The 13,443-nt window shown below is 51.9% G+C and overlaps 3 protein-coding genes across 4 annotated transcripts in view; 1 reads left to right on the top strand and 2 right to left on the bottom strand.

Annotated features, from left to right (window-relative positions):
- Positions 1–13,443, bottom strand: part of LOC309874343 (GTPase IMAP family member 7-like) — a 115,205-nt gene that overhangs the window by 82,984 nt on the left and 18,778 nt on the right. The window lies entirely within an intron of this gene.
- Positions 1,125–4,221, bottom strand: LOC309875186 (GTPase IMAP family member 4-like; the record flags this gene model as incomplete). The annotated part of the gene is given in 3 exon segments (XM_082754332.1): positions 1,125–1,792; positions 1,794–1,849; positions 4,143–4,221. Coding segments are annotated over 3 exon segments (786 nt in total). The 3' UTR covers positions 1,125–1,141.
- Positions 11,094–11,861, top strand: LOC309875185 (GTPase IMAP family member 1-like; the record flags this gene model as incomplete). The annotated part of the gene is made up of 1 exon (XM_082754331.1): positions 11,094–11,861. The coding sequence occupies one exon, from the start codon at positions 11,094–11,096 to the stop codon at positions 11,859–11,861; it is 768 nt and encodes a 255-aa protein (XP_082610457.1).

Below are 13,443 nucleotides of genomic sequence, written 5' to 3'. Positions count from 1 at the left end.
GGATGGCAAAACCCTTCTTGCTGTGCCAAGCCAAGCCATGTCGTTCCAGCTTCAGGAGCTGAGTGGATCTCTGGGCCAAGTGGTGCCTGCCGTAGTGCGGGTGCCTGCCCCAGTTCCCTTCCCGTACTTCCTTCTACCTCCTTTGCTTGAGGAAAAGGTCAGCCTGGCGTTCTGGGATTCCTCCCCCCTCCTAGGCTGCTTCCCGCAGCCTTTCTGGGTGGGAGAAGAACCTGGGGTGAGTCAGGCAGCCCCCCCGAGCACTCCCCCAGCCCCACGCTCAGGTATGGCCACAGAGCTTCCCCTGCCTGCTGCACTCGCCTGGCAAGCAGTGAGACCTTGCGCCCTTGCACAGCTCATGGCCACCACCAAACACCAGCCTGGGGGGAGCTGCAGCTTGGGCCTGATCCTGAATGCACCTGGACCATTCTCCACCCTCCCAAACGTCTGTTTCAGTACTGCGGGTCACAGTGCACTGAAGGGCGCCTCTCCACACAGCAAGGCTCAGCATTTATGGGCATTTATGGGCATTTATTAGCATTTATTAGATGAGCATCAGATTAGCATTTATTAGATGAGCTTCTGTAGACCCAGCGATCACATACAATTACTCGCATTGCCCAGCGAAGGCAGGGGCAGCACAGCCAGCGACACCAGCAGCATCCCACTGCAGAGGGACCAAGGCTGGCACCACAAACCCTCCCGAAGCCCAGAGAAGTTCCTAGAGCCCTGGCTGCCACAGGGAGGACAAGAGGCTTTGATCTCGGAAGCAGTGCTCCAGGCTGACCTGTGCTCTGAGGGGGCACATCTCACAGCCCTGATGTTCCCGTTGCTTTCAGCTTGCCGTGTCTTCAGACCAGGGAGGAGAGAGTCAGCGCAGTGGTGCTGCAGCAGGGCAGTGCAGCTCTCTGCCACCCAGACAAGGTCTCCGGCTTCCCAGCACAACAGAGCAGCAGAGGAGAATTACACGTCGCCAGACACCCATTGCACTCTCGCAGCTTGTCAGGAGAGCAATGGCACGGGCCAGGGGAAAAGGTAGGTCAGTGACGGGACAGGAGGAAACATCAAGAGAGGAAGGAGAGAGTGATCTTCAGAGCGCGGCAGGAAAGGCACAAGAGATGCCCTCTGACCAAAGCCTTGTTGGCTAGTGTATAGAACAATACTTTCCAAAAGCCGGCCGTGTATGTTCCTCCAGCATTTCTCGCGTGTAACATGGAGCATCTTTGTTCTTCTCTACCATCTCATCAATCATTTTAATGAGGTCTGCAACCTGCTGTTTCCTTCTCTGCTCTGCTGCTATGTTGCTGAAAGCAATGTACCTATTTCCACATTTGTCTGCCATCCCTGTGAGGTGTTCGTTTGATTTCACAAAACCGCGGATATCATCTGGACTCCCAAGATCTTCTGCTCGGGTGAATAACAGGATCGTGTACTTCTGTGCTTCAGTATGGAAAATCTTTGTCACCCACTCAGCCACTTCCACCTCTTCTTTACTGATGTGGGTCAGTTGCATCACCAGGATGATAGCATGCACCCCTCCATAGAAGTGATGAAGAGCATTTCCAATCAGTTCAGCTGTTTCCTTATTGGCTCTCTGGGTGTCAAAAAGGCCAGGAGTTTCGACAACAACAATTTCTCTTCCACGGAATGAGGCAGTGTCTGCACTGTAGCTTTTGGTCACTGAATCTGCTGACACCATAGTTTCAAATGCTTTCTTCCCAAGGATGGAGTTCCCTGTCGCACTCTTCCCACGTCCAGTTTTGCCCACAAGCAGGACGTTCAGCCTGCGTCCTGGGGGAACAACCAGAGACACGTGTCTGAACCCCACAGCCCTGTGGTGCCGGGACATCCCCTGCACGCCATGCTCCCAGGGGTGAGAAGGAAAGGGTTTTTACTGCAAAAACACAACTTTAATTCTCACACTGAGACGCTGCTGTGCACAAGAGGGGATGGGACAGGGCAGGGGCTGAAGCCATGTCCCAGCAGCCAAAGCAGGGCTGGCTCGGCCCCGCCAGCCCTGCCCTTCTGCTCAACTTTCCCACAGGAGGAAAGTTTGTGCTCCAGGAGGAACGTAAACTCAGACAGAGGCTGCCCTGACTAAAAGACCCTCTGGAAAATGGGCCAAAAGCAGCCAAGGCAGGACAGAAGCTGGCAGAGGGGCGGTTTCTCACCCCATGTTGCATGCTCACAGGCAGCCAGCACAGCTCGCCTCCGGTAAGAGTGAGCCTGCGCAGAGCTGGGAGCAGCTCGTCTGGGCTCGGTGTCAGACAGCTGTCGGTGTGCCCCCCTAGCCCCAAGACTAGCTCCGGCTTCCCCTCCTGCCTTGACAACACGGTGTGGGCAGCCCATGGCCCCACGACCCCAGCAGCGGTCCCCAGGGACCATCAGGAGCAACACGAGGGACCCCAGGGGAGTCTGGATCAGGCTGCCTCAGAGGGCCAGCACCCAGACCTCTTCCAAAGGCAGAAAGAGAAAGCAGATGTGCATGCCGCAGCTCCCCAGCAGCCCAGGAATGCACAGAGTGCTCAAACGGCCGGGCTGAAGCACTCCCTTTACAAGAAGTCGCGTGCTGAGCAAAAAACACCCACTGGATTCTGTGCTGGATCACCCCAGGCCCTCGGCCTGCCCTGAACTGCTCCAGCAGGGCCAGAGCTGTCTCAGGCACACAGATAGCGAGGTTTTGGGGCAGGACTTTGCACCCTGCGCTGTGCCTCCGGCTGTAACCAACGGCTGCTGCCCCATCTGCCCTGAGCCTGGCACAGCACAGCCTAAGGAGTGGGAAGAGGAGAGGCAGCCTCGGGAAATCCTCAAGCCCGTGGCCTCCCAAGAGGGCCCGTGCACCGCGTGCACAAGCGTGCGTGAGGCTGCACGAGGACGCAAACCCAGCCTCACCCTCAGCAGCACTGCACCCAGCTGACTGGATGAGGAAGCTGCTAAAGGGGAAGGCTGTGGGGAGACCTCACAGCTGACTCATGGAAAGCTGACTCCACAGTCACTAAGATTGTACAGTAGGTATGTTTATTCAGGTCTGGGCAGCACGGGGGGTAGTCCCAAAAAAGTCATGCACCCCTAATGCGGCAACTTGCCATGGTTATATGCAGTAGAGTTACATATTCATGAAGTTTCCCAATACGCCTATACATATCTTCAATCGATGATCTGGACGAGGGCATCGAGTGCACCCTCAGTAAGTTCGCAGATGACACCAAGTTAGGTGCGTGTGTCGATCTGCTTGAGGGTAGGAAAGCTCTGCAGGAGGATCTGGATAGGCTGCACCGATGGGCTGAGGTCAACTGCATGAAGTTCAACAAGGCCAAGTGCCGGGTCCTGCACCTGGGGCGCAATAACCCCAAGCAGAGCTACAGGCTGGGAGAGGAATGGTTGGAGAGCTGCCAGGCAGAGAAGGACCTGGGAGTGATGGTGGACAGTCATCTGAATATGAGCCAGCAGTGTGCTCAGGTGGCCAAGAAGGCCAACGGCATCCTGGCTTGTATTAGGAACAGCGTGACCAGCAGGGCTAGGGAGGTGATCGTCCCCCTGTACTCAGCTCTGGTGAGGCCACAGCTCGAGTACTGTGTTCAGTTTTGGGCCCCTCGCTACAAGAAGGACATCGAGGTGCTTGAGCGGGTGCAGAGAAGGGCGACGAAGCTGGTGAGGGGCCTGGAGAACAAGTCCTACGAGGAGCGGCTGAGGGAGCTGGGCTTGTTCAGCCTGGAGAAGAGGAGGCTCAGGGGCGACCTTATCGCTCTTTTTAGGTACCTCAAGGGAGGCTGTAGCGAGGTGGGGGTTGGCCTGTTCTCCCACGTGCCTGGTGACAGGACGAGGGGGAATGGGTTTAAGTTGAGCCAGGGGAGTTTTAGGCTAGATGTTAGGAAGAACTTCTTCACTGAAAGGGTTGTGAGGCATTGGAACAGGCTGCCCAGGGAAGTGGTGGAGTCACCATCCTTGGAAGTCTTCAAAAGACGTTTAGATGTAGAGCTTAGGGATATGGTTTAGTGGAGGGCTGTTAGCGTTAGGTTGGAGGTTGGACTCGATGACCTTGAGGTCTCTTCCAACCTAGAAATTCCGTGATTCTGTGATTCTGTGATATGCATAACCTGTCCCCACTTAGTATTATAATTAGCTCCAAGAAGTCATTTCCATACATTCCTCTTGTCTGTGCTTGCTCAGTGCCTTGTGGTGGTGGGCGTTGAGGGTCGTGGGGATGAAGTAAGATGTCTTCATCAGGGTTGAACTTTTCGCCTCATCTCTTTGCGCATGCTCTCTGAGGCCTTGGTCACAATCTGGGCCATAAGGTTGTTTTGATCTGCTTCTTGGGGTCCGAAGGGCTCCTGTTATCTGGAGGCCTAAGCGCAGCACAGGCGCAGTACATCGCAAATATAGCACCTATTCATTCTTAATCGATCACTCTCTAATTTCTAATCCCAATGATTCAGTCCTCCCTTTTCTGAAAAATCTAGTAAATTCTTTTAGTTAATACAAAAATTCTTCTTCTCAGTCTCTAGGGTATGTACCCCTCAATGCCTTGCCATGCACTTTTGTCAAGGAAGATAATACAGACATTCGTTGTAATGATTTCCAATTCCAAACAAATATTACAAAGACAATATCAAACTTATACCAACTAATATCGTCGGCTGAATATGAGCCAGCAGTGTGCTCAGGTGGCCAAGAAGGACAATGGCATCCTGGCTTGCATAAGAAACAGTGTGGCCAGCAGGACTAGGGAGGTGATCGTCCCCCTGTACTCGGCTCTGGTGAGGCTGCACCTCGAGTACTGTGTTCAGTTTTGGGCCCCTCACTACAAGAAGGACATCGAGGTGCTTGAGCGGGTGCAGAGAAGGGCGACGAAGCTGGTGAGGGGCCTGGAGAACAAGTCCTATGAGGAGCGGCTGAGGGAGCTGGGCTTGTTCAGTCTGGAGAAAAGGAGGCTCAGGGGCGACCTTATTGCTCTTTACAGGTACCTTAAAGGAGGCTGTAGCGAGGTGGGGGTTGGTCTGTTCTCCCACGTGCCTGGTGACAGGACGAGGGGGAATGGGCTTAAGTTGTGCCCGGGGAGTTTTAGGTTGGATCTTAGGAAGAACTTCTTTACTGAAAGGGTTGTTAGGCATTGGAACAGGCTGCCCAGAGAAGTGGTGGAGTCACCATCCCTGGAAGTCTTTAAAAGACGTTTAGATGTAGAGCTTAGGGATATGGTTTAGTGGGGACTGTTAGCATTAGGTCAGAGGTTGGACTCGATGATCTTGAGGTCTCTTCCAACCTAGAAATTCTGTGATTCTGTGATTCTGTAATATCTATAAAACAATAATTGGGTGACACAATGTGTTCAAAATCCCAGTTGCAGTGGGCGACCATCCAAAGAGTGTATCCCACCAGTTGTGATTTGTGTCTTGTTTTGCTCTTTGCCTTTGTATCATGATGGACAGTGATTAGAGTGTACATTGTGTTGTTAGACTTGATCAACTGGTGGGATACCACTGGTGCCAAATATAGAAAATGACACCCGACGATTCTAACAAAGTTACAAATACAAAAGTTAGAATGATTTTTGCTAGGGAGAGTTATGTTCTCCTTATCTACTTCTACAAAATCACAAGCAGTTCTTAAACACACACAGCCTTGACCGATATATACAAGCACAGTCTTTTGACTAGTATTTGGATGAATTTCAAAGTGGCAGACACCTTGCTCCGTGTCAAGACATACATCCTGAGCATCAATTGTATTGCTTTCACAAATAAATCCTTGCTGTTCCCGGGTAACACATGATTCTAGATTTACAGACTGCCATTCCCCATTCTCCATCTGTGCCCATGTTCTATGCTCCGAAGGACAGAGCACTGTCTCCTCATGGTTTAATCCTAGTGCAATGATGGGGTGGATAACATAAACTGTGGCATTACGTATAGTAAGCACAAAGGCAGTAGCCATGTTAACAATGGGGTCATAGGTAAAATTTAGCAGAGTCCACCAAGATTGGAACTTCTCAAAATCATTGGCATTGTCCCAAACAGTCTTTTGGACTTCAGCTGGAAAAATGCCTTCACTTCCTTCCCTAATGATCAAGGAAGCCATTGCCTGAATCCATGACTGTGCTTGTATACAACAAAGAGCTAAAGATGCATTATCTTGAACCACACTAAGTGCATCTATTATTAGTTTGTGGTCTCGGTTTTCAGCCTTTTCCCATCTCGGTAACACCTTTGAAACTTGCCATTGGCTAGTTCCCAATGCCATTAAGGATGATTGTAGGGGCTGTTTTAGTTTTGTCTCACTGTTGTAGGAAGTACAGCCAAAAACAAACAGCTAATTACTACAGTCTGTGTTAATATAAAATTATACCAGCAATCTGATTTACCTGGGCAGATGCAACCTTCTTGTTGGCCACTTTTGGAAATTGGTTTTACTAAAATCCCCGTTACTTTCTCGTGGGTCGTTCCATTAATCATTCAGCACCCTATTTTAATTTTGTCCCCTACGGTTCTTTGGTGTGTCCATTCTTTCCCTATTTTTTGCCATTCTTATAATGTATATAAAAGGTCACCATTTGTTCGCCAAATAACCACAACTGCTAACTTTCCATTAATGCTCTATCCTCTGTTGTTACAGCTTCGGACCAAGGCCACTAACCATTCTCTATTATCCTAGAGGCACCTTCTTGAATCACAACTACAATTTATAAGCCATAGAAATAAAACAATTCTGTTAACTAGACTCCTGGTGACTATGTTACTAAATACTCCCGACCATAATGTCCTCATTTTACTCGACTGAGCTTTAGTTTCAGTTCACCGTTACCTGGCATTACTTTCCAGGGGGTACTGGAGCTTTCTTCACTTGAGAATGGTGAATCCAGGCACTCTGTTCCTTGATCTTAATTGTGGTGAGGGCTGTAAGGATCACCTGGTATAGTCCTTGCCACTGTGGCTTCAAAGTTTTCTCTACAAGAGACTTAGTTACCTCTCAGGCTTTGGCAGTCCTAGTGGGGAAAGCCTCTGGCCATCCTGAAAAGGAATCTGTCTGTTAACACCAGTAAGTATCGACACCCCCCCCCTTTTATTGGAAGTTCAGAAAGGTCAATTTGCCACTGTTGCCTGGGCCCATGGCCTTTTCCAATTTGACACAGTTTTGGTTTGGGGACATTTTTGGGGTTAGTCTGGAGACAAAGATCACATTGTTCAGTTATTTGGGTGATGGTAGCATATAAGTTCCTGGCAATATTTTTTTTTCAATTAGATAGTTATACAAAGCATCTATTCCCCAATGTGTTTTCCGGTGTTCTTTCTTTACCAGTGACCACAGTAAATTGGAGGGAATGACTAGCTTCCCCTTCCCGTCTTTGGTAATAGTCCATCCCTCTTGGTTATATTTTCCCTTCTGACCTTCGATTAATTTTCTATCCTTTTTGTTATATACAAGCTTACCCTCGAGGAGAATTTGCCTGTCTGGAATCAGGGCTCCCTCAGTTGCCACCTCACCTTCTACTGCTTCTTTTGCCTCTCTGTCTGCCAGATCATTTCCTTCCTCCAATTCTCAGCTCACCTTCTGGTGTGCCTTAATGTACATGATTGCTACCTTTTCAGGCAGCTGAACTGCTTCCAATAATCTCATTATTTAGTCCCTATAGATGTTTATTTTCCAAATTCTATTACGTCTTTGCAAGTGGTAACTGCATACCCAGCATGTCGTTTTCCACTGATGACGTAGCTGCTCCCATATTCCCACATCATCAAAAGGAGCGTCCTTCAGATCTGGATGGCTGGAGTAGGTAGCTTCAATGGTCTCCAGGCAGTCACGGTGTACTGGCTCCCCTTGGTTTCTGCTGATTTCAGGAACCTTTGTGGGGAAAGCCAGTGACCGCCTTCCACTTCCAGCACTGTGGACACTGTGTGAGACACTAGCACAGTTATCTTCTGTCCCAAGGTGAACTTGCGTGCTTCCTGGATATTTAGCACCACTGCTGCAACAGCTCTGAGACTTCCCAGCCATCCCGTGGTGGTAGCATCCAACTGCGTAGAAAAATAAGCAACTGCTATTCGATATGGGCCCAGGTCCTGTGCTAGTGTTCCCAGGGCAATTCCTTGTTTCTCATGGGAGAAAAAGAATGGTTTATTTACATCTGGGAGTCACAGAGCTAGAGCTGACATGAGGGCCTTCTTTAGTTGGTCCTAAGCTTGTGTGGCCTCCTTTGTCCATTGGAGTTCTCTGTTCCCATTTGCAATGAGCACATACAGCGGTTTTACAAGCGATCTGTAATTATAGATCCACAATCTGCACCACCCTGTCATTCCCAAAAAGGTTCGCAGTTCTTTTATTGTCTCAGGTTTTGGGGTTTAACATATCGCTTCTTTACAATCTTGCCTCAAGGTCTGTTGTCCGGCACTAACCTCATAACCCATGTAGATCAACTTAACCACCTGAGCCTTCTGCTTCGATACCCTGTACCCCTGTAGTCCCAGAAAGTTTAGGAGGCTTACTGTCCAGACCACACATACTTCTGTCTGGGTGGCTATTAGGAAGTCATCTACGTACTGCAACAGCCTTCCTTCTCCTGATGGGGCTTCCCAGGTCTCCAAGTCCTTTGCAAGTCCGTCTCCGAACAAGGTGGGAGAGTTCTTAAAGCCCTGAGGCAACCTTGTCCATGTGAGCTGTGTTTTGCGCCCACTCCTAGGGCCTTTCCAATCAAATGCAAAGATTTTCTGACTGGCTTCATGGAGAGGGAGGCAAAAGAAGGCATCCTTCAGGTCTAAAATGGTAAACCAAGTTAGCTCTGGTGTTAAGTATGTTAATCAATTATCGGGCTAATTCCTTCTCTATCTTCCTTTTTCAAGGGGTACTGTTGAAGTACATTTTTTGCCTTCCCTGGTACATTAGATCGTACTCTGGAAAACATTTGACTTAGGATTTCCTCACTAATTTCCTCTTTGGTCTCAATAGCTGTCAGTATCAAACTCAACACTTCCACGTATCTTTGATCATTTACCTCCAGAATAATCTCCCCATTTTTAAATGAAATGATCGCTCGTAATCTTTCCAATAAATCTCTCCCTAGGCGTGACTCCATAGAGTTGAGCATGTATAGGAACTTGTGAATGCCCCACTGTTTCCCATACTTATATTTCAATGGTTTGCAGAAATATGCTATTCCAGATTGGCCAGTTGCCCCCTTCACTACCATGTAATAATTCCCCACTGATACTAATGCTTTATTTAAAACTGAGTATGTTGCTCGTGCATCTACCATAAGTTCCACCTCTTTTCCCTCCTTCTCCGGCTCCATTTTTATAACCATTGGATCTGCTGGGGTAGATTTCCCGGTCCTCTTCTGTCGTCTTTTGCATGTGCAACCTTCGGGTCGCTAACGGGCAAGCGCTTAGTCGGGTCACTAACACACCTGGCGTGTGCATGCTGCCTTCTTTGTGTGCATGCAGGAAGTGGTTGTATAGCCGAGGGTAAACGCACGCACACACCCACAAGATGGCTGTGCACCCCATGAGGCAGGGAGCAGCGTTTGGCAGTCCCGCACCCCGTGCCAGGGGCAGGGCATGTTTCTGCCAGCCCCGCACAGCCCAGGAGCAGGGGCTGCAGGGGCAGGGGAGCGTGGCTGGGCCTCGCTGCACCGTGGTGGCAGATGGGGACAGCCCGGGCAAGGGCTGCTCCTCCTCAGCTGCTTGTGGCCACCTTGGGAGGGGGGTCCCGATGCCTTGGGGAACGAGGAGCTGGCAGGGAAACTCAGCTCGGTCACTGGCAACCCTTGCAGTGCTTTGGGAAACCTGCCGAGCTCGCAGAGGATGTGCACGGCCCCCAGCTGGAGCAGGAGCCTCCCCCCAGAATCGCCGTCAGTTCAGTGCCCTCGTCCGGCACCTGAACCTCCAGCCCTGAGCCTGAGCGGTGTGCGGGGTCTGTCCCAGCCCTGAGCAGTGTGCGGGGTCCGTCCCAGCCCCTGACCGCGGTGCAGGCTGCAGCTGCCTTGTCTCCTGCCCCTTCTTCTGTCAGGGCTCTGCCTCCAGTCCCACCAGCAGCAGGAGAAACTGCTTGAAAACTAAGCACAGATCATCGCGGGAGTTAAATAACTCTGACGCCAGACTGTTTCTGGAGGAAGTACAGGAATTACAGGAAGTAGCATTAGAGTTGTCCACACCTCCAGTGCTGCACAGAATCGAAACCAAGCTGGGGGCTGGTGCGGGAGGAGCCGGTGCTGCCCTTGTGGCATGAGCACAGTTCTCCAGGCTGACACTGGCCATCTCCGCTGTCAGTTCCTGGTGGCTGTGAGCGTCCCGCGGGGACAAGGTGAACGCCAGCGCAGGACGTGCAGGAAGGTACGGGCGGGAGGCCAGGGGTCGCGAGGTTCCATGCTGGCGGGGAGGGCTCCGAGGGGGCCTGGGGACCTGGCGCAGGGCAGCGGGGCAGGGAAGTGGCTCTTCCCCTTGTCCCCTCCTCTCTTTCCCTTCTCCCCACTCCTCGCTCCCCATGCTTGGCATGGCCCCAGCCCCAGCCCAGGGGAGTCCCTGGGCTCCGTGCTCAGCCCCACGCGGGGCCCCGGCTGCACGAGTGTCACCGCCCCGAGGGTTCTTGCCACTACGCAAGGGTCCCTGCCAACTCGCTGTCTTCCCCCGTGCCTGTAATCCTGCGCAGACTGAGGCTGAGACTGAGGAAACAGACCAGCGGCTCTGTTTCACCGCAGCACCTCGCAGCTCCAGCTGTTATTTTGAATTTCTGTTCCTTGCTGCTGTCCGTGCACTGCTGTGACTGCACACGCAGCAGTGCGATCCACAGATGCCGGTTGCGCTGCTCTTGCTCTGATGTCCAGGCACGCAAGGGGGACCCAGTCTGTCCCGGTGCCACTGCAGCCAGACCCAGCTGCAGTGCCCCCGAGCCCTTCCCACAGCGGGGGCACACAGAGCCCCGTAGCCTCCAGTCGCCAGCAGCGACCAGAACCATCCCCGCTTTTAGAGAAAATCCCTTCTGCTGTCAGTGATGCTCCCAGCATCTGGGTGCCTGCTGACGGAGCCCTGCGTGTCTGCTTTTGTCTCCGCAGTGTGACCGTGGCTGTCCGTCGTGTGTACGTGCAGCCCAGAGTCGGCGGGGGCTTGGAGATGAGGCTGATCCTGGCTGGGAAGGCTGGTGGGGGGAAAAGCGCCACGGGGAACACCCTCCTTGGGGAATGCGTCTTTGAGTCCAAGCTGTCCACCCAGCCAGTGACTGTGAGCTGTGCGAATGCACATGGTCACTGGGATGGCGAGGACTTCACGGTGGTTGACACGGCCGACATTTTCAACCCCGAAGGTGACAGCAGTGAGGTGCACCAAGAAATTATCCGCTGCATCAGGCTGTCCTCCCCGGGCCCCCACGCGCTGCTGCTGGTGACCCAGCTGGGCCGATTCACCCAGGAGGACGAGGAGGCCGCAGAGAGACTGCAGGACATCTTTGGAGCTGATGTTCTGGGGCACGCGATTGTCATATTCACCCGTGCGGAAGAGCTGGGGGAGAGATCTCTGCATGACTACGTGTCCTGTACTGACAACAAAGCTCTCCGTGAGCTGATCGAGAGATGCGGGAACAGGTACTGCGGCTTCAACAACCGGGCAACTGGTGCCGAACGGGAGCACCAGGTCATGGAGCTGATGGGGATGGTCCGCTGCATGGTGCGGGTGAATGGGGACAGGTACTACAGCAATGAGATGTACCTGGATCCCAATTTAACAGAAGAGAAGGTGGAGTATCACATGGCGAGGTACAGAGCAGGCAGGATAAAGAGGGCGCGATTCAGCTGGAGGCCATCCCGGAGAGTTGTCCTGACTTGTGGGCTGATTGTCCTCATCATTATTGTGATTACCCTGGGTACCCTTATTGCACAGCTGTGATGAATCCCAGAACCACAGAGCCACTGAACGCCTGGGGCTGGAGGCTCCTCTGCACCCCGCGTGTTCTGTCCCTGCCCAGGCAGGGTCCCCAGCACTGGCTGCCCAGGACCGTGTCCACTGGGTGTTGGACATCTCCAGGGATGGAGACCCCAGCACTACTCTGGGCAGCCTGTGCCAGCGCTCAGACACCCGCACAGCAAAAAAAGACTTTCCTGATGTCTCAGCGGGCGTCCTTGTGCCTCCAGCAGTGCCCATACTCTTGTGTCCAGACTCTGGGCACCCCACCAGGCGTTCAGACACACAGACGGTACCACAAGTCCCAGTGTAATGGAACCAACTCTCCCTTGGAAACGAAGAGGAATTGTCTATTTTTATTGAGCTTCCCTTTAATCAGTTATCATATATGCAGTACAGGACAAAAAATATGTTTAACTTTTAACCTAGGCTCCCTTTGTTCAGGGACAGAATGCCCCTTCTGGGAGAAACGAAGGAAAGTTGCCAAGAGCAATAGCCTGAGTTTGTACTTAGGTGACATGTGGCCATTGATGGATAAAAGGGGTTAGGGTGCTTCATCAGGGAACACCACCAAGGACCCCCATAGAAAGGAAGGCATGTGCAGACGGGCCCTAAAAGGAGCCATTAAGAATGATGCCACATGAGCACAAAACTCAGGTAGATTAGAATGAATTTGTATTAGATCGCTGAATAGTCATGAATTTAATGTCTCCATGTAGCCAGGAAGTCGACATTGGCTGTGCTTGATCTGTGGAAACTGCACCGAGCTCTGAGGCCTGAATAAAAGCAATATCTCTCCTGAGTGCGTGCGAATTGGCTTATTGCACACAGGGTGAAGGGTCATAGAGTCATAGAATGGTTGGGGTTGGGAGGGACCTTAAAGATCATCCAACTCCAACCCCCCTGAAACAGACAAGGCTGCCTCCCCCCAGATGAGGTTGGCCAAGGCCCATCCAGCCTGGCCTTGAACACCTCCAGGGATGGGGCATCCACAGCTTCTCTGGGCAGCCTGTGCCAGTGCCTCACTACACTGACAGTGAAGCGTTTCCTCCTAATGTCTAGCCTGAAGCTATTTTCTATTTTCTATATTTTATATTCCCCCTTGTCCAGCATAATCCACATGAATAATTTTTTTTTTCTCCATCCTCTTTATTAAACCCCTTTAAGCTCTGAAAGGTTCCAATGAGGTGTTCCCAGAGCCTCCTCTTCCGCAGGCTGAACATCCCCATCTCTCTCAGCCTTTCTTCATAGGAGAAAGGATCTACTTTTTCGGTCAACACGAGCACCTCATTGTCCTTGCTGAGCAATTGAACGGGTGCCCATGTCTTCCCGCACATGGAGCGCTCTGAGGCATGGATGTGGGCCCCTGATAGCCAGCAGGAATGCACAGCCCTGCCCTTGGCCCCACACTCGGTCCCTGTGCATCCATGTGTGTGGCAGGAGAGGAGGATGGCAGAGCCCCCCTTGCCATGCCAAGCCAAGCAATGCCGTGCCAGCTGCAGGAACTGAGTGGATCTCTGAGTCTAGTTGTTCCTGCCTTAGGGCTGGTGCCTGCCCCGGCTCCCTT

Source organism: Aythya marila (assembly GCF_965140915.1).
Source record: "Aythya marila genome assembly, chromosome: 2".
NCBI lineage: Eukaryota > Metazoa > Chordata > Aves > Anseriformes > Anatidae > Aythya > Aythya marila.
The sequence above is the reverse complement of the archived record's forward strand: the minus strand, read 5'-3'. Positions and strand labels throughout refer to the sequence as shown.